The sequence below is a fragment of the Ptiloglossa arizonensis genome, chromosome 5, assembly GCF_051014685.1.
Source record: "Ptiloglossa arizonensis isolate GNS036 chromosome 5, iyPtiAriz1_principal, whole genome shotgun sequence".
Classification (NCBI taxonomy): Eukaryota; Metazoa; Arthropoda; class Insecta; order Hymenoptera; family Colletidae; genus Ptiloglossa; species Ptiloglossa arizonensis.
This window is the reverse complement of record NC_135052.1, coordinates 28,273,553-28,295,087: the sequence shown is the minus strand read 5'-3', so window position 1 is coordinate 28,295,087 and position 21,535 is coordinate 28,273,553. Positions and strand designations below refer to the sequence as shown.

Here is a 21,535-nt window from a genome sequence, read left to right as displayed (position 1 = left end):
GTCCTTAAAAAAGGATAAAACTTATCGAACAACCTAGTAACGTTCGAGTATACGATTAGCAGCGAGTTGTTAAAAGAAATTTCAAGAGAAGAACGACGATGGTCGAAAAGGTCGACCGTAGTTTCTTTCGACCCGATGCACTCTGCGTAGAATACGAAACGAACAACGTTAATTGATCAGAAACGTCCGTTCGAGTAGCTTCATTGCGAATAATCGCGCCACGTTTCACAGGACGCTCCGTGGAATCGATTCATCGTCGCAGTAGTCGTCGAAGAAATTTCCAATCGGTCGAAACCAAAGTTCAGCAGTTCCAAGAGGCTCCTGGAGAGAGTGGAAAGAAAACGGTTCGATCGACTGCTCCCGTAGGCCGAAGCGAAACTAAGCTTTTAGAAGTGAACGTCGAAGACAGGCACCATTTTATCCGAACGAGACGCGACGTCGAGCCATTCGTTTCTTTTACGCGCCGAGTTCTCGACGAGCGACCAACCAAGCTTTCTTTTTTTCCCTTCGAAACTTCTATCCGGGTGAAATCATCGTTAAACTGTTCTTCGATAGAAAACATCGAACAGGACTATCATTGAACGGTACTGGTGTTCGATAGAACTTATCGAACGGTACTGTTCGTCGATAGAACTTATCGAACAGTACTATCATTGAACAGTACTGTTCGAAAAATTTACCGATCGGTACTACATTGAACAGTACTGTTGTCTCGATAAAACTTATCGAACAGTACTGTTGTTCGAAAAATTTACCGAACTGTACTACATTGAACAGTACCGTTGTTCGATAAAACTTAGCGAACAGTACTGCATTGAACAGTACCGTTGTTCGATAAAACTTAGCGAACAGTACTAAATTGAACAGTATCGTTGTTCGATAAAACTTAGCGAACAGTATTACATTGAACAGTACCGTTGTTCGATAAAATTTACTGAACGGTACTGCGTTGAACAGTACCGTTGTTCGATAAAACTTAGCGAACAGTACCGCATTGAACAGTACCGTTGTTCGATAAAATTAATCGAACAGTACCACGTTGAACAGTACCGTTCAACAATCCCTTACTTTTCCCCAAACTCGCCTACTCCACTGTCACGTTCTTTGAACAGGTTGACTCATCGTGAACGGTACATTCGTCGATTAACGCTAGACCTACCGACAGATTTCGTAATATTAAGGTATATCTTCCATGTATCCGAAAGGAAATGAATCGTCGAGGGTAAAGAAGAATTTATTAAATTGATCACACGCGTTGAATAGAAAAATCGTAACGTCTTCGGAAAACGTGCCATGGAATTTAAAGTAAATTTGATTACGAAAGCAGTTGGAATTAGTCATTTTGATCGGTTGGTAACATCCAGCGTTAATATCGTTTCGCGAGGGTGCGGGATCGTGTGCCTTGGCTGTAAATGACGTTGAATAAATAATTTCCTCGATACGCTCGAGAACGAAGGGACCTTTTTTCACGAGGAATCTCGGTGCAGAGGTGTTCGTTATTAGTTTTCGAAACGTTGAATTTTTTAATTCCATTTACACGCTGCTTTCGTCCGTACCGGGGATAGATTCGGGAACAAAACGAGCGTGCCAAGTCGAAACACACCTCGATATTTCTCGATCGACGCGTCGGTTTTCGAAACCGCCATCGAATAGACATCGAGATTCGATACATCGACCTCTTCGACCTCTTCGACTCGTTCGATCGGCGATCGTAGGTTTCTCTTTGTACACCAAAAGGTAGACCGATTATTAATAGATTAACCGTGCACAAAATGAAACCAATCGTCTTAGTGTGCCCTCGACACGCGTCTTTGCAACTCCCTTCCCCTACTCCCTTGAAGAAGGGTGCTTGGTTCGCATGCTATATCCTTACGCGCATTCGTTCTTTTCACTCTGATCCTCGAGCTCTCTCACTTCAGGTATCTGGTCACGTTCATTTCGATAGCTCGTATTTTCCAAACAGTTAAAATTTTCTCCGGAGCACGCGCATTTCCATCGTCTCGCAAGAAACGCGCAAAGGGTCGCTCGTGCTCTCGGAAAATCAGCGCGAGATCGCGGCCAAAGCTTTCGTTCCGACGTAGGTTTCATTTGCAAGCGATGCATCTTGTCGAGTGTCTGCACTCCGATCAACAAATTCCGATATTGAATTACGAATGGAGATAATTTGTACAAAACTTGCAACCGTAATTGTAAGTTTTGCGCGGAACGTCTTTCCACAATTTGAGAATCGTTACGATTGACTGACTCGCGACACGGAAAAGAAAAGCGGGAAAAATTGTTTTCGTATAATCCGCGATCGATCTCTCCATTTTCTTTCCGATGGAAAGAAGATCGAAGATTCGAGATTGATTATCTCGAACGTGTTTTCTCGAAAGTGTAGCTCGTTTCGGCGATACAAGGGCGAGGTGTGTTCCCCGAAGGGCGAAACGATGGCTGGAGAATTTGGTGGATGATTTCGGATCTCGGTGGGTAATCTCGCGACGAGAAGCGAAAAGTTTGAAAGTTTTGACGGTCGCGGGACGGACGGGTGCTCGCGCGATGAAACATTAGCCGGTGAACGTTTAAAGGGATCGTTCCGCGGCGGTGGCACGTGGCAGATGTTCCGGGTAATAAATACGCGTTAAAGGAAGGGTGGAAAACGGAAGAGGAAAGGACGCGTGGGAGTAATCGCCGGAGAATTTATGCCCCGGAAGGTTCTCGTTCCGCTCGGGATCGAAGTAAACGATTCGCCCGACTTGATTCGGCCCGACGAAACCGAGGGAAGAAAAGAAGAACCGGAAAAAACGCGAGCGTGCGGCTATTAACGCGCGAACAAGAAAAGCAAAGAGAACCGTCCTTCGACGAACCGTTCAACGAAACGAGCCTGTTGTCACTTATGGACAAACCTACCTAGTCGATGCGCTCGAAGTACTAGGTCGTTCAAGAAGTTTGCGACAAGTTAAGCGTCGAACGACGAAACTACCGGTACTAATTCGAGTAGTACTATTGTTCGAACGGTACGTATCGAACAGTACCGTTGTTCGAAAAACTTAGTAAACGGTACTTAGTGAACGGTACATCGAACAGTACTGTTGTTCGATAAAATGTAATGAACGGTACTGTTGTTCGAAAAACTTAGTGAACGGTACTACGTTGAACAGTACTGTTGTTCCATAAAACTCATTGAACAGTACTGTTGTTCGAAAACACTTACCGAATGGTACTACATTGAACAGTACTGTTGTTCGATCAAATGTAGTGAACGGTACTGTTGTTCGATAAAACTTAATGAACGGTACTACGTTGAACAGTACTGTTGTTCCATAAAACTCACTGAACAGTACTGTTGTTCGAAAACACTTACCGAATGGTACTACATTGAACAGTACTGTTGTTCGAAAATCTTATTGAACGGTACTACATTGAACAGTACCGTTGTTCTATAAAACTTATTGAACGGTACTACATTGAACAGTACTGTTATTCGAAAATCTTCTTGAACGGTACTACATTGAACAGTAGTGTTGTTCGGAAAACTTACCGAACGGTACCATATTGAACAGTACCGTTGTTCGATAAAACTTATTGAACTACTACTGAACTACATTGAACGGTACTGTTGTTCGATACAACTTATCGAACAGTACTGTTGTTCGAAAAAACTTACCGAACGGTACTATATTGAACAGTACCGTTGTTCGATAAAACTTATTGAACGGTACTACATTGAACAGTACTGTTGTTCGATACAACTTGTCGAACAGTACTGTTGTTCGAAAAACTTATCGAACGGTACTACATTGAACAGTACCGTTGATCGATAAAATTCATTGAACGGTACTACATTGAACAGTACTGTCGTTGGATAAAACTTATCGAACAACCTATCGCATTAGTCAGGTTGTTTCTAGCTCGGTCGATTCGCGGCCAGGACTACAGTGTTCCTCGTCCCCGCCAAATCTAGGATATCCACCTGGAACTGTTTCTCACCGCCCCTCATAGAAACACACTGCGTCTTTTCGAGTCGAAGTTTCTCACCCGGAAACGCGACCCCGTAACCTGGAACTTGCGAGCGTTCCAACGCGATTGTTCCTACTGGAGTATCGTTGACGAAATATTCGTTTATGCGATAAGTTTCGTCGTTGTCTCCGTTGTAAAGAAATAGTACGACGCTTGGAGTTTGAACGATTGTAAAGGTGCGAACGAGTGGACGGATCTACGCGAAAATCGACACACGTTCGTCGAAGAGTGGTACCATGTTTGTAAAAATGAAACGGCGAACCTAATAACGCCGTTTCTCATCGAACGACGACACTTATCGAGCAACCTATTACATCGGATGGAGTTTATCGAGGAACTCGAATACCGCGAATAAATAAATTCGAATCGTCGAAGCGTTGGAACGTTGAACGGACGTGATCCTAGGAGAAGGAAGACTCGTGTTCCTCGAAGACGGAAGATTCGACGAACGTGTGCGTTTTTTATTCGATAGACGAGGGAAAAGCTGATACGAAGCTGTAGTATTTTTAACCATCGTTGAACCAGTCGGTGATCGATCGTCGTTCGAAACGGTCGCGCGTTTAAAATTAACCGTGTCGATGTTCGAATTTAAGACCGCGGAATCTAAAAAAAAAAGAAACAAACAAAAATAGCGATAATTGGGATTTATCGACACAAAATAAGATAAACTCGCGTCGCTTGGGTTCCCTCGTACTCGTTTAGGGTCGTTTCTTCGACAGCCCTTGGAGCTATTATAAGCGATTCGTGGTTGTATTCGTTGCGTAACGGTGAAATTCCTGTCGAAGGGTGACGGTTATTTCCGGTAGAGTCTGGTGAGAAGCTGTCGTTAAATTTACAACGATGTTGCGTAGAACTTGCGAGCAGGTACACGGTAGCGTAGGTTGGCTTCTTGGGGTAACTGATTTAGCTCGATCGGTTCGTGCACTTTACTGCAAAAGTGACATCGAACTAAAGTACAGTACCGTGAAGAAAGGTATAGTTCTCGAAGGGAAAGGATCGCGATCGAAGGTACTCGATCGTTGAGAATCGAAGAAGTGCTTCCGTGGTCCAGTTTCGAGGGTTCGTTGAATGGTGTTTGTAAGCACCGAAATCGTCGAGGCTCGAACGTTCGACGAGCATCGTTCTCGAGGAACGAGTTGGCTCGTAACGTTAGTTTTATCGGGTCCACGTGCACTCGCGAGCGAAACGAAGAAACGTTTCGATCGTTGAGCGGGAAACGCGTCGTCGAGGGTTGCCAATCTTCTTTCGCAAATAATACGCTCCTAGTGACCGCTCGATTTAACGATGATTAAAAGCCGCACGAACGACGCGTTCCGTTCTTATTGCACCACGCGTAACACTTATCCTCGCGAACGACCACGAAAAGATAAACTCACCAAGAGGACTCGGTTCCATCGACGGCGATCCTCCAACCGGATTCCTCGATTTCGTTGGGTTACTCTCCTTTGAAACCCTACCGGAACACCGATAACCGACATTTTTCTTCCACGCGTTCTTGTTATCTTACCAGATCACTGATTACCGAAATTTCTTTCGCACACGTTCGTCGAGGCGGTGTACCATCTTTCGAGAAATAAAAGAAACTAAAATAAACTATCTCCAGTTTCGATCGAACGACGAAACTTATCGAACAACCTGTTACATCGGACGAGCGTGCTCTGGAACATTTCTCGTTCGATGTTCGTTCGTAGAGTTCGAACGGTCGTTAAATTGTTCATCAACGAGAGAGAGAGAGAGAGAGTGTTGATCGTGTTCTCGTTGACGCGTTGCAACGTCTCGTTGTCCGTGAGAGTGGATTCCGTGTCCTGTCGCGACAACGCGACGTCTTTCCAGAGACTTCAACGCTGGAAATGTCAACGTTTAACTCGTTCCCCGACGGGACAGTTTCTCGGCGACGGTGCATCGTTTCATCGTCGAGATTCGTAACGCGCGGTGCCGCGCGTTGCGCGATTATTCAACGAGCAACGTGAAATTGTCTTTCGAAAATCCTATCGAAGGACATTTTCTCTCACTGGGTGTCTTCGAACGAACCTTTGCGCGTTCTTAACGTTTCTTTAACGTTCGTTTGGCTTCACGGATGCGACAAGCACGCGAATAGAATCGTTCAAGCTTTGTAATTCGAACAACGTTGTATTGTTAAAATAAAAAAGACAGGAACAAGTCACGGTCAATGTTTCTTAAAAGTCTCAAATTATTAACAAGTAGCTGATTTTGCGCGAGTAATGCGTTTTTTTTAATTTTCAAAGCGCGTTTCGATAAATGTGCTAAATTTGCGTTGAATACGCGTGAAATATTTGCGCGTGTATTATTATTTACGCAACGATCAGCCAGAAACGCTTTGGAAGGATTTCGAAGAGGTGGTTTGAAAAATCGATCGATTTAAACGATTTGTTCGATGTAATCCGTAAAGAAATTGATACTAATAGGACCGATAGAGTACTGACGCGAAGACAAGCAGAATCGATTAAAACGAAAGGCAAGGTGACAAGATGTTAACTTAATTTCACATCGATACTTGTAAGATACAAAAATTGCACTTGGGTTGTCGAGTAAGTGAAAAATATGCATCGATGTTGAGCCACGTTCCTATTTATTCGCTCGCGTGAAATATCTATCGTTTATTTCTAAATAAATATTATTACTTCGCGGAAGGGAATATTTGCTAAAATGTAACAAGTGTGAAAAGATTCGTTAACGTTTGGCTATATAATGTTGTGGAAAATTATATTCGACGTTTAGAGACAAGAAAAAATGTTCACGAATAGTACCCGTTTACACGCTCGCAGCTGTGCGTACTTTGGAAGAATTTCTTCACGGTGATGAATGGTCGATAATTTTCAAAACTAGTTCTCTCGATCGTAAGGTATTCGAGACTGAAAGTTTCGAGATTCGACGCGAGAGTTGCATCCGTGGAAGTTCGCTCTATCGTCGTTTTATTTGTCCGTTTATACGCGCACGAACGACAATAACCGTCCTCGATCGGTGGTCTCGCAGGAGTGGCCCGGAATGGGAATAAAACGGGTGAAATGGGTAAAGTTTTCGCGTTAGGGCCACGGAAACAACGGTTGGTTACCCTGGTAACGTTTCGACGAAATTGGCCCACCGCGCGGGTGTCCTTTCCTTTTTTTTCGTCCGGCGAGAAAATTCGAAATTTAGGACAAGGGCGCGGGAACCTATGAGAGAGAGAGAGAGAGAGAGGGACGAAACCGGGAGTTGATAAAACGACGCGTAACCGCAACGGAATATCGTTCTCGGTGGATATCGATTGCCTCGACATCGGCGCGTTAATTAATCCAAACTCCGGTCCCATGCCGTGCACCAAACGGACCTATAACGCGACGTTATTAACTCCTTAACGAAGAAGAATAGCTCGCCGGTTTCCGCCGAAAGAGGAAGAAATATTATCTCGACGGGACACCGAGGGAAAGTTACACGGCTCGAAAATAAAACTCGACCGTGCTCGTGGGAATATTCTCGCCACGGAATATTCGAACGTTCCTCGAACGAGGATTCGAGCGTTTCTCGATGTCGAAGCGTGGTAATCGGCGAGAGTACTCGCAGGAGCCGCTTCGGTCCTCCGCGTGTAACTTCTACCGTCGCGTTTTACACGTCGAGAGCTCGCTTCTTCGTAATCGTTCCAAGGGTAGACGGTTCGTATTCGAAACGACCGAAAGTGAACACAGTGAGCGTTTTCTGTCACCAATTTCAATAATTGCGCACTGTGTCTGGAACGATCGATCGCTCGAACGATGTCCGTAGCGTACGAGTAACGAGCCTCGAAACAGGTACGACGGTGTCGAACGACCCTCGAGCGTGCAAGGTTTCGTCGTAGCGTGAGATTAGTCGTAAAATGTCGCAAAGTCGAAGGAACTTTGTCGTCGATTGAAGGTTAAAAACCACACGGTTTACACGTATTTAGCAAAGTAGTCATTTAATCAAGGATAGAAAATAGTAGGGTGAATGCGTTCCGTCCAATGTCCGGGACGAAATTATAGAAGCTGAGAGACTAAAAAAGGAGACGGTTAGCTTGTTTCGGCTCTCCAGTGTTTATATCGAACAGTACTGTTCAATCTAGTACTATTTAGATCGATCAAGTACTGTTCAAAGTAGTACTGTCGAGATGAAGAAGCACAGTACTGTTCAATCTAGTACTGTTCCGATAAAACTTATCGGTTAGTACTGTTCAAAGTAATACTGTTCAGGTAAAGTAGCACAGTACTGTTCAATGTAGTACTGTTTAGATAAAACTTATTGGACAGTACTGTTCAACGCAGTTCTGTTCAGATGAAGCAGCACAGTACTGTTGAATGTAGTACTGTTCAAATAATACTTATTGGACGGTACTGTTCAACGCAGTACTGTTCAAGCTAGTACTATTTAGATCGATCAAGTGCTGTTCAAAGTAATACTGTTGAGATGAAGAAGCACAGTACTGTTCAATGTAGTACTGTTCAGATAAAATTTATTGGACAGTTTCTGTCCAAAGTAGTACTGTTCAGATAAAGGAGCACAGTACTGTTCAATGTACTACTGTTCAGATAAAACTTATTGGACAGTACTGTTCAAAGTAGTACTGTTCAGATGAAACTTATTGAACAGTACTGTTCAGATAAAACTTATTGGACAGTACCGTTGAAAGTAGTACTGTTCAGTTAGAGTACAGTACTGTTCACTGTAGTACTTTTCAGATGAAACTTATTGGACAGTACTGTTCAATCTAGTATTGTTCAGATAAAGCAGCACAGTACTGTTCATTATAGTACTGTTCAGATAAAACTTATTGGACGGTACTGTTCAACGTAGTACTGTTCAAGCTAGTATTTTTCAGCGTCGTTGTTGGTTGTAGCCTCATTCGTTCGAGTGAAACGATTGGCTCCGTAAGAAGGTGTCGTTCGTGTTTCCGTGGCTTCGAAGAGGAACCGCGTCACGGTTTTTAAGGAGGAGACGCGATCGATGGGAATCTTCGACTCGAGATCCGTTCGTAATTAGGTTTCTCCGCGCGTAGGATATTTCGGAGACCGGGCGAGTTAATTTTGTATTTGTTACGATCTCGATGTTATCCAAGCGAGAATTATTAACCCTTTGCGCTCCGAACCATCGGGGACGTTGCCTACCGGCTACTCGGCGCCATTTTCTTTCCTTTTTCCCATACAGATAATACGTAACTTGTTATTCAATCTATTGTTCGTTCTCGGTTCCCGAAAGTCACTCCTCGACCGATCTGTAAGTGGCTTCGCGAACTCTTAACGTGTCATTGGTGTTTCGTTGTTCTTTTTTCTTCCCGAATGCGGTAAATTATCTAAGAATCGATAACACAGATTACCAATCCCCCCCAAAAAATAACTTCCTCCACCATTTCGGTGACTTCCTTAGAGAACGATCGACAACACCCATATTTCTTCTACGATCCAAAACCGTTCAAGGCTCGTCCACCGATGCAACATTCTCACTGCTTAATCGTTATTGTTGTTATATTTGCGATAATCCTCTCGTCTTCCCGCGCAAGAAACGATTCTCTTCTACCACAAAACTCGTACTCAATCTTTTCTACCCGTGTTCGTAATTTCACCAAATTTCGATTCGATTTCTCGCGCGGTTTCGAGATGAAAGTTCGGGGAAAGGTGTATTTCTGAAAAAGTAGTCCGAGGATGAATAAACTCCTCGTAGTCGTTGATAAACTTTAACGTCCCCCGAAGAGTGGTACATCGGAGCGATGCGTTGGAATTACGATGTCCCCCGAGAGACGACGAGTGCAAAGGATCGATCGAGAACGATTCGAGGTAACGGTGACGGTCCAAGGGAAATGGCTGCCGTTAGTCGCCGGTGTCGATCGATCGAACGATCCTCGAACAATTAATAAGTTGTCGAAATCTGCGCGACGTCGTTCCGATTCCGTGTTGGTTCGCCGCCCTCGAGTTCGTTTCTCGCCTCGGCAATTATAAGTTTCTAATTCGAAACGGATCCGTTCGCTCGGATCGATCGAACGATCGAACGATCGAACGATCGAACGAACGATCGATCGTGGCGAGAGGACGATTCGCGGAAAATGTACGACCGGGGAGCGAACGTCGCGGACACGACTGGCAATTTATTTTTCCTCGAGCGGACGTCCATTCGACGGAAACGAACGTAAAACGTTTCGTTCGCGGCCAATGTAAACGCGTTGCGTACTCGTTACTCCTCCAACTCGAATCGTACAAGCTTCTCTCTGTATTTTAACAACGTTCGGATATCGCTGCGGACCAATGGAACAATGTCTTGGGGTCTACTGAGATCGAAGTGTAACGATTGAAAGCAAGTATCGGTTACGAGTTACTCCTCGAACTGGTATCGTACAAGCTTCTCTCTGTATTTTAACAACGTTTGGATATTCCTGCGAACCAATGGAACAATGTCTTGGGGTCTAGTGAGATCGAAGTGTAACCATTGAACGCAAGTATCGGTTACGCGTTTCTGGGCCAGCAACCACGAGTACCCTAGGTTTTCGATCTGTGCGAATCAGGTTAGTGGTAAGTGCGAGTAAACTCGAAAGATCTCGAGGAAGCTTGCAAATTTACGCGATGATGTTACAAAGTTGTCGTAGTGAATTTAGTTACGAAGCTGTTCATACGATTTTGAAGTGTAAGGTGTCAAGAACGTTTGATGGGTGTAGGGATTCGACGAATCGAGACACGTTTTGATTTAGGTGAATGTGTAGGTGTACGTGTGCGAAGGTAAGTAACGCGAGAAACGCGAACAATTGTTCCGATAATGGAAAAGACAGATTGAAATTAAACGTAAACGGCCGAGGATTGACGTTAAAGAACTGTGCAGTGAAACTAAAGGACTGAAATACCGATTGGTAATCGCTCTGAAGATGGAAAACGAGTTAGTGTGGTACAAGATGCGGCTCGAGCCTACCTGGACTTATGGTGTACAGTTGTGGGGCATGGAGAGTAATTTCGGTATCGAAATTGTGCAAAATTTCCAATCTAAAACGCTGAGTAACGTATGTACGTTATTATATTACAACGACGTAACACATTTGGCTATACCTTTGGTAAAATACGAAATCATCCGATATAGTAAACGTCGCACAAGTCGATTTAGAAGAAAGTTGTCAGACCCATTTAGACGAAAAAGATACACTCCCCTGAACCTGGTAATCGATTCTCCCGATGATTGAAACTCCATCGTTGTATCGAACACACCGTAAGCAATGAGTGACAATTAAGAGACCGTGTCGAGAGAGAGTCGGTGTAGAGGCAAGGATAATTTGGAAAACGAAAAGGGATCGCTGGTTGAACGTAATGAGATCAGCGAACCGATAAGAATAGATTCAAATCGACGACGTCTTGTCATCGATAAGTTATTATCGGTACGTGTAATATCTAAATTGTGGATTTAATTCGGTCGACTGGTCGACGAACGCTTCCACGAGCAGCGACGAAATCGATGAGACTTGGAAAGACGTAGTAACAGAGGAGAGTTGGAAAGACATAGTAAGGGCAAGAAGAGAGACTTGTAAAGACGTGGTAAGAGAGAAGAGACCTGCAAAGACATAGTAAGGGTAAGAGGAGAGACTTGTAAAGACGTAGTAAGAGAGAAGAGACTTGCAAAGACATAGTAAGGGTAAGAGGAAAGACTCGCAAAGACGTAGTGAGAGAGAAGACTTGTAAAGACACGGTAAGAGTAAGAGAAGAGACTTGTAAAGTCGCAGGCGACAAAGACGGTGACGAGGGCAGTAAAACGATTAGTTTACTTTTATACATAATCGATCTACTTTTACTTCTAAAGAGAAACCTATCGTAATACCGCGTCTTACTACAATCTGATACTATATCTGTTATCATCGACGATAAATATATGCAAGTGTTGTACGGCAAAAATTGCTTTCTCCCTTTCGCAAACCTACTCCGACAGATTTCGACGAAAGTTCGTGCAGCTCGCGAGAAACTCGTGCATTTACGATCTTGTTATCGACATTAGGGATATTTGCACTGGGTTGAATAATCTTGATATCGATAAAGAGACTCCTTTGTTTTTCAAAATTTACAGCTTCGTTTTGTCCTCTTTGGACGATCTTTAACCAATCGCTAAAATGGGTCTATTTCCAACACCTGGGGAATCGAGTCTGGGTTAGGTTCCTTTTCAAAATGGTCGACAGGTCGAATATTGAGAACTTTGGACTTACGAGTAGCACAAGTTATATAGTATTCTCTCTCTCTCTCTCTCTCGATGTGCGAAGAACAACGTGGTTTCGTTAACGAGCTATCGACAACTACAAACCTAGCTACGTATAGCTAGTACACGTTTCCTCTTGCTACGTTTCCGTATTTCGATCTACAGGTGGATAAAATATTCACCGACTTTCGTCGAGGTTTCGTCACCGTAAACCGTTCTCTCTCGATCGATAAGCTTCCCGCATTGTGTCCCAAGGATAATTTATCGGCGCTCGATCGTCAATTTATCAATTTAAAAGTTACCTCACCGATCGTTTCCAAATTCCACGCACTTGTATTCGTCTATGGTCTCCTGTACGCGTTTCCTCCGGTGTATCAAAGACACCTAGGTCCTCCACTCTTCGTTCTACTCGTCAATGACCTAACCTCTGTCCATAAATTCCGTGAATATCTCCTTTTCGCCAATGACGTTAAGATCTGAGGCATCGTTTCGTTTTTGGTCGAAGTTTCTAGGTAGACCTTGATCGTTTCTTAGGATCTTGACTTAGAATATTAAACAATGCTCCGTTGCGAGATCTTTTCATAGTTCTCGATCTCACGTACGTCCCTGTCGTCTCGATAACTGTATTCTCTCGCCAGTAACCGAAGCAAGGTACTTTAAAATTCGTTTGGACTCTTCCAGCCATATTTTCCAAACTGTCAACGCTGCTTCCAAAACTCTCGATTTCGTTCCACGTTTCTCCTCGGACTTATCGTTCGATTCGTACCGTGAGATTGCTACAAGTTAGTTTCGTTCGTTCACTATCGAAATACACTTCTATCTTACGGTCTTCGAGAATCTCCGATCGCGAAATAATAACAGAGAGAATCACCATAAATTTCTCCAGTTTTGTTTCTACGAGCTAAACTGTTCGACGTCCATTTTCGATCACTATTGCGCTGGTACGCTAAACGCGATCTTGAGATTCGACACAGGTGTCCATTAATTTGGATAGGTCGTCTGTAGGTAGAAGAACACTCGAGCACAGTTTTCTTTTCGATTTGATTAACGATTGCTTCGATCGTGGTAAAATTCTTACGCGGATCGATCTTTACGCGTACTTAGAGGTAATTTTTGTACTCGTAAATCGAGATCTGGGTACGAATCGAAGAATACGATCGATAATCGAACCAGCTCGTCGTCCGAGGCTCTTCGAGATCGTACGAATCGTCGACTCTCTTGAACAATTGCTCGAGAAACGGTCTTCCTTTTCGTACGTTGCGTTATTTGAGCGCAGTTTAATTTTCGTACGTTTCGTGCGAAGAGTTTCGGTCCGTTTATAAACGAATAAATAAGTAAATAAATGAATTTTTTTACTCCGCGAAGCAAAGCACCGGAAGGACTCGATTTCGGATAGAATTGGCGGTTTGCAGCGGGCGAAACGACCACGTTCCTGAAATAGACCGATCGAACACCGCAAAAATGGAAAAACTGCAAGATACTTTTTGCCATTTTTTTTCGCCGTCGAAAATAAACGAGTATTTTTCACGGTTGGAATATTTTCGCAAACCGAACGGTAGAAAATCATTCCAAGCTCGAGAGGGTACATTTTTTTTTTACCCTTTACGATCTCCTTTATCCGTGTATCAGCCTGGCTACTTTTACGCGACTTAAAGGCGAGATTTGTATTTTCGTTTCCACTTATGGTCACAATCTTCTCAACGTTACAACTACCTATCGATTTTGGTATACCGATCTGTTCCTCGTAGGTGTCTCGGGCAAACGATCGAGGAAAAAGAGAAGAAAACATAGAATAAAATAATTCGTAACGTCTTTCGAAAATATACTACGGAATTTAAGACAAATTTCTTTGTAGAAACCAGTCATTTGGTTGGTAGATTTAGCGTTAATTTCCTCGGTAGCGGAATCGAATCGATGTACAACGTTCGTTGTACGTTGACTCTAGTATCGAGAGATATTCAAAGTGTCTTCCACGCGATCGTTTCTCGCACACCGTGCTGCATCGTGAATCAATTTTACAATTGGTAGTTTCGATCGCGTTTGATCGTTCCTCGAGACACGCGTGAACCTCTCGTCTCGCGTTTCGTTGACTCTTCGTTCGATTCGATTTACTCCGTTATTTCCTCGTTACTTCGTTGGTCGTTTCGCGTGGAAGTTCGCGTAGAACGACGAAACGATCGAAGAGGATCGATTCGATCCCAACGTTCGTCGTTCGCGTCTCGATGTAAACGATTCTTCGGGAACGTTGTTATCGATTCGCGTAATCAGTCCCGCGTTTCTCCTCGCGGGCCTGGAGCGTTCATTCTTCTCGAGTTTCTTCGTTCGACGGTCTACGCGTTTCTCGCCAGCCGTGGTACTTTCGACGAGAACACCGTAAACGGAGTACCTTGGTTTATATTTCGTTTCTTCGTTCCTCGATGATACTTCTTCGGCTCGTGCGGTGGTATCTTTGAAGATTTGTCCGGTTGCTTTCGCGAACACCGCTCGCAACGATCGCGAGACACGAGTCCGCTCGTCTCGTAGACTCAAGGTTAAAAAGCACCCACAGTTTACGCGTATTTAGCGAAATGGTAATTCAATCGGGGATAGAAAATGAGAAATACAATTTTAGGATGGACGTCCGATGTCTGGAACGAAACATTAGGAACTGAAAGTCGGAAACTGAAGACGCTTAGCTCGTTGTGGCTATCAAGTGTTTATACTGATCAGTACTGTTCAATGTAGTACTGTTCGGATAAAGTAGTACAGTACTGTTCAAAGTAGTACTGTTCAGATAAAGAAGCACAGTATTATTCAGATAAAGTAGTACAGTACTGTTCAGATAAAGTAGTACAGTACTGTTCAATTTAGTACTATTTAGATCGATCAAGTACTGTTCAAAGTAGTACTGTTCAAATAAAGAAGCACAGTACTATTCAGATAAAGTAGTACAGTACTGTTCAATCTACTACTGTTCGGATAAAGTAGTACAGTACTGTTCAATCGACTACTGTTCAGTTAAAGTAGTACAGTACTGTTCAATATACTACCGTTCGGATAAAGTAGTACAGTACTGTTCAATATAATACTATTTAGATCGATCAAGTACTGTTCAGATAAAGAAGCACAGTACTATTCAGATAAAGTAGTATAGTACTGTTCAATCTAGTACTGTTCGGATAAATTAGTACAGTACTGTTCAATCTACTACTGTTCAGATAAAGTAGTACAGTACTGTTCAATCTACTACTGTTCGGATAAATTAGTACAGTACTGTTCAATATAGTACTGTTCAGATAAAGTAGTACAGTACTGTTCAATATAATACTATTTAGATCGATCAAGTACTGTTCAGATAAAGAAGCACAGTACTATTCAGATAAAGTAGTACAGTACTGTTCAATCTAGTACTGTTCGGATAAATTAGTACAGTACTGTTCAATGTAGTACTGTTCGATAAGTTTCATCGAAAGACAAATCGTATCGAGCAACCTAGTACTATACTGTTAGTATACTGAAACTTATCGAACAACCTATTATTCGACCCCACTATCGACGGGGTTCCAAGAGTCGGAGACGCAACACGACAATGTACTATATATCGTTGTCCTTCAACAGGTCGTATAAATCGAGCCTATACCAGCCTTAGGAATATTATTCTTTCTTTCATTTTTACAGATATGTGTATATTCGTTCTCACGGTACTCTTTTTTACAATGGAAAAGAACGACAAAACTTATGGAACAATTTAAGGTGTATCGAGACGTAACTGTTCAACGAACGATGTATTTAAATGTAAACCGTGCACGATGATATCTGCACCGTGTACCCGTGCAAAGGTACAGAAGTTGCAGTGTCGAAAAATGCACCGCAAGTGCAACAAGTGCACGCGCGTCGGTTCGGTTTTCACAGAAATAGAAACGTGTAACAGCGAATCGTTGATATTAACGATGCTCGATCGATCGTAGATTTTACGAAACATTGTGCGTTACTGTAGGAATTTTTGTACGCGTTTCTCTTTTCGTTTCACGGTGGAGTAATTTTCGTACGATTCTCCGACTGGTTAATAAACAAAGAAATACACGAAACAACGTTGAGAAGCGAGACGAGGGACTCGAAGAACTTTCGTGCCGCGTATGCACCGGAAATGGGAGAGACTTGCTCCGATCGTCAACGTTGGCCAATTGTTAACGTTGGTTTCAAGGATCGTTGGTTGCATCGTTTATAGTTGGGTGAAAGGCGCGTTGTAATACGTAAAAATACGAAAAAACAGAATTTATTTGTTCGTTTCCCGGCCGATACATCCATCGATTTGCAGAGAAAATAAATATATATGTAAATTAAAGAAAGAGAGATTACGAAAGATCGTTTAACGGACAACGAAATTTAGCGAGAGATCCATCGAAAGAGTCGAGAGGTACGGAGTACTTGTCAACCAAAGTGCAACTGCGAGCGATAGAATCGGAATTAAGGAAACGAGAACCTCTTTGGGCCGAAAGCGCGTGCAAACTCGAAAGATCCCGAGGGAGCGTAGAAATTTACGCTAGTTGAAAGCTGTCGACGCTCAATTCGATAATTTACGATTATTGGACGATTCTGTGCGATTCGAGCGATTTCGATGGTAATGATCGGCGATGAATCACAGGTGTATCCAATTCGTAAGATCTGATTTTTTCTTCGTATTCTTTTACACGCGATTAATCGCGATATGGGAAACGCGAGATCCTCGTGTATCGCGATTAACTTTGTAATACTTGGTTGTTCGATAAGATTTCTCGTTCGATAAAAATTGTCGAACAGTGTAGTACTAGGTTGCTCGATACGATTTGTCTTTCGAGGAAACTTATTATTGTACTACTTTATCTAACCAGTACTACATTGAACAATACCGTTCGATAAGTTTCATCGAACAGTACTACACTAAACAGTACTGTCCAATAAATTTTATCCGAACAGTACTACATTGAACAGTAACGTATTACTTTATCCGAACAGTACTACATTGAACAGTACCGTACTACTTTATCCGAACAGTACTAAATTGCACAGTACCCTGCTACTTAATCTGAACAGTACCGCATTGAACAGTACCCTATTACTTAATCTGAACAATACCGCATTAAATAGTACCCTACTACTTAATCTGAACAGTACTGTTCGATAAGTATCATCGAACAGTACTACATTAAACAGTACTGTCCAATAAGTTTTATCCGAACAATACTACATTGAACAGTACCGTACTACTTTATCCGAACAAGTACTACATTGAACAGTACCGTACTACTTTATCCGAACAGTACTAAATTGAACAGTACCGTACTACTTTATCTGAACAGTACCCTACTACTTAATCTGAACAGTATCGCATTGAACAGTACTGTTCGATAAGTATCATCGAAGAGTAATACATTAAACAGTACTGTCCAATAAATTTTATCCGAACAGTACTACATTGAACAGTACCGTACTACTTTATCCGAACAGTACTAAATTGAACAGTACCCTACTACTTTATCCGAACAGTACCCTGCTACTTAATCTGAACAGTACCGCATCGAACGGTACTGTTCGATAAGTTTCATCGAACGACGAAACATCGAACAAGCTATTACGATCACGGTTTACGAGTTGAAATCTACCGAATTAGGCGTCGAAGGTCGAACTCTCGTTTCGCGCGAGGACGATTATGTTCCGGAAGCGTCCGAGAACTCCGAAAGACCAAAGTTCCTTGTGTCTTCCGACAGAGAGTATAGTAAACCGACGCGTCTCTTGGAACGATATCGTTCCTCGGGGAAACTTTCACGGTAATCGCGGTGATCGTATCGTTCGTGAAATCCTCGATCGGGAAGTGTATTGCGCGCGTTATCGGCGATGTTTCTCGGTTATCGAAAATACTTTGTCAGAATCTACGGTGTAGGTTTCGGACCGCTTAGAGCCTTAGAAGTGGGAAAAATTTGTCGCGTTCTCAATTATTCCTTCGCTTCGAACTCGTATATCTCGCGAAATTATTGACGAATTCGAATTATTCCTTTTGCGTTTGAAAGTAGAAACTCGCCCGATTACAACGATATGATTTTTTTTTCCCCCTAGGCTATTATAATTATTCGTTTAGAGCATCAGATGTGGGAGAAATTTATTTTGCGTTCTCAACTGTTCCTTCGCTTTAAGCTCGTACATCTCGCGAAATGATTTACGAATTCGAATAATTCCGCTTGCTTTTGAAAATAGAAACTCGCCCGATTACAATGGTACGAGTTTGTTTCCCTTAGGCCATTATAGTTATTCGTTCAGAGCTTCAGAAGTGGGATAAATTTATTTTGCGTTCTCAACTGTTCCTTCGCTTTAAGCTCTTACATCTCGCGAAATGATTTACGAATTCGAATAATTCCTTTTGCTTTTGAAAATAGAAACTCGCGCGATTACAATGGTACGAGTTCTTTTTCCCCCTAGACCGTTACAGTTGTTCGTTTGGAGCTTCTGTACGTGCTCCATACGTTCGGCGTGTACGTGGTTCGGTAACGAGTGAGAACTAGACGCGAGGCACGATATCGCGAAGCGAACGGAAACGAAAGAAACGAGACAACCTGTCCTCGACGGGACAGACTCGATGAACGTGTTCCGTTGGCGAGGTCGACCTCGTCGGAGCGACGGCCGTGGAACGAGGATTCGCGATGTTAATCGAGGCGACGTCGTTCCTCGAATCGCGTGCGACTCGCCGAACGGGAAAGAAAACAACGAGCTGAGAAAAGTTTCCAACTATCGAAACGTGGGAACATTGGCTCGAACTACCTTTTCGTTTCGACGATCCGTGACGTTCGATACCCGCGAGAGCGTTCGATCGTCGAACTAACCGAGCCTCTTACCGGATGTCCCTCGAGTTCGCTTCGATTTCGTCTCGCGTCGACGAAAGTTTGATTCCTCGAGCGTTTCTCGAGCGTTCGGGATGCACGTACGACGTTTCTGCGTTCGAGTGGTAACAGAGAGAGAAAGTTTCCACGTTTCGCGTAGGTAGGACTCGTGTTCGTCCCTCGCGATGAAAAATGAAGAGATAAAGAGATATTCGAGTTACTCACCGGATACTCGTCGTACTTGGCCGGATAATCGGGGTAGTCGAGATTGGTGGTCGGGTTCCTCTTACCGAGTGCACGCTGTCCGATACCGCCCGCGATTATGGGCACCATGGCCACCACCACCAGTGGAAACACTCTATTGCCCATATTTATCTCCGAGTTCTCCGAGTACGTCGCGAAATTTCCTTAGGTTGGATGGACGTTCCTCCGCGTTCTAAACGGTAACCGTCTGTTGCGCGTGGTACGCGTGGTACGTGTGGATCCTCGTGGATACCGGAAACCGATGGCCGAGGCGCGGCTCGATGACGGAAAGACGAAGGAGTTGGCTCGAGGACGCAATGTGACGCCGCGAACGGGGACCGCTCTCCTATATACTTCCGCGTGTACGCGTGGTGATCGACCGCCGCGCAGGCGCAGTCACCTACGCCCGATTCGCGAAACCGCGCGTACTCCTGCGACACCACCGCGAAACGAAACGAAACGAAACGAAACGGAACCGAAACGAAACCGAACGAAACCGAGCGCATCAACGTTCACGAATACCGGACGACCGTTCGTTCCAACCTCTCTCCGCAATCGAAAATCGAACACGTGGCATTTAAAACGAAATAATCACTTTCAAGAGAGAGAGAGAGAGAGAGAAGTTTTCTCGAAACGAAGTGGATCTTTTAGGACGATCCGTCGAAGAACAACGATACACGTTGTCGCGTTGCGTCTCCGACTTTGCAACCCTGACGACAGTGGGGTCGAATAATAGAATTATTTATCGAGCTACATCGAACAGTACTGTTCAAGAAGTTTCATCGAACTACATTGAATGGTACTGTTCAAGAAGTTTCATCGAACTACATTGAACAGTACCGAACATTACTTTATCTGAACAGTACTACCTTGAATAGTACTGTTCGATAGAAACAGTGGAGAGCTGAAACGGGCTAACCGTCTCCCCTTTTGCATTGTATTTCTGCAATTATATTTCTTAATTTCCATCCTTAAGACTAGATTTACCAAGCAGTCGAAACGACTGGTTCCAACTGCTTTCGTAATGAAATTTACTTAAAATTCCACAGCAGGTTTCCCAGAGACATTACGACTTTTCCATTCGACGCTTGGGCTCGATTTTATAAATTCCTCTTCTTCGACGTCGATGGTTTTTCTTCGAGATACGTACCTCAATATTCGGAAGTCTGTCGGTGGTTCTCGATTAAATTACTATTTCGGTAAATGCTCGAAAAGTGTTATTGGTACTTAGGTTCGACTCGTACGACTTGTCGTATTCGTTGTTGCGCCCCCGTGTTCCGGTCGGACACTTTACGAGGGTTCTCGTTCCGCGTCGATCGTCCGCTTTGATTAGCGACCCTCGTGACGCGCAAGAAAAAAAAGAAAAATTTCAGGAAAAGCGCGCAACCTTTGCCTACGCGACTGGTCGATCTCGGGAAAAGTTTGCCCGTTGAACCGCGTAGGATAAGTGGGCGAAGGGGGACGAGAGTGACTCGTTGGGCTCGATACGAGAAAAAGAGGGAGTATCTGTGGGCGATCTTCGGTACGATGCTCGCAATTGGGCGACGAACGAGAGATATTTTGGATTATTTGCGTGGTAGCGGTTGAAAACGTCTTGCATCGAATCTGAGAGTGTAGGTGTACGAATTAAGCTAAATACGAGCGATAGATATGACATCGGAGCGAGGAATTGTTCGCGGACGTTACTCAAGGTTCGTGACGATCGTTTTCGCGTGTTTCGTTTCACAATTTTCTCGTCTTCTCGTTGAAAAACGTTAACGATGCGCGCACGGAACGTACGGACTTTGTTCGCGATCGTTTGCACGACTTTGTAGGAATGGTTGCTCTTCGTTTGAAAATTCCCGCGCAAAAGGAGCATCGATGGTCAAGAGGGAGGAGTGGGAGGTGCCGCGAGGTTCGATATTCTTCCGAAATTGGTTTTCACCGAATCGATAGGACTCGAGGCGAGTTCTGGGAAGTTCGTCGAGGCGGTTCGGTTTCGTTCGCGGTGTGGCCAGGCACGATCCGCTCGATAAATACGCGTCGCGTACATACCGCGTCCGAGGAAGAGTAACGACTCTCGGGGTAAGTTCAATTTGTCACGTCGAGCGTTCTCACCGGACTCGGCGTGGGTTGTTGGACGCTTCTCGATGCGGAGGACCACCGTCCTGATACCGCGATTAGGGCAAGTACGCAACGAACGAACGAACGAACGAACGAACGAACGAACGTCTTACTCGAGATAAGAGTAAACGCGACCGTGTTCCTCGCGTGCAGTTTTTCTCGTTCGAGGAGGACCTCGAGGTTCGCTCGAACCGTGA

General features: G+C 43.8%; 1 protein-coding gene across 2 annotated transcripts in view; it reads right to left on the bottom strand.

Moving 5' to 3' along the window:
- Window positions 1–19,535, bottom strand: part of LOC143146741 (uncharacterized) — a 29,961-nt gene extending 10,426 nt beyond the window's left edge. For both annotated transcript variants that reach the window (XM_076311327.1, XM_076311328.1), the window contains exon 1: window positions 19,218–19,535. In XM_076311327.1, the coding sequence (XP_076167442.1) occupies window positions 19,218–19,361 (144 nt within the window). In that variant the 5' untranslated portion in view covers window positions 19,362–19,535. The remainder of the gene's footprint in view (window positions 1–19,217) is intronic.
- Between the last annotated feature and the right edge of the window lie 2,000 nt (window positions 19,536–21,535).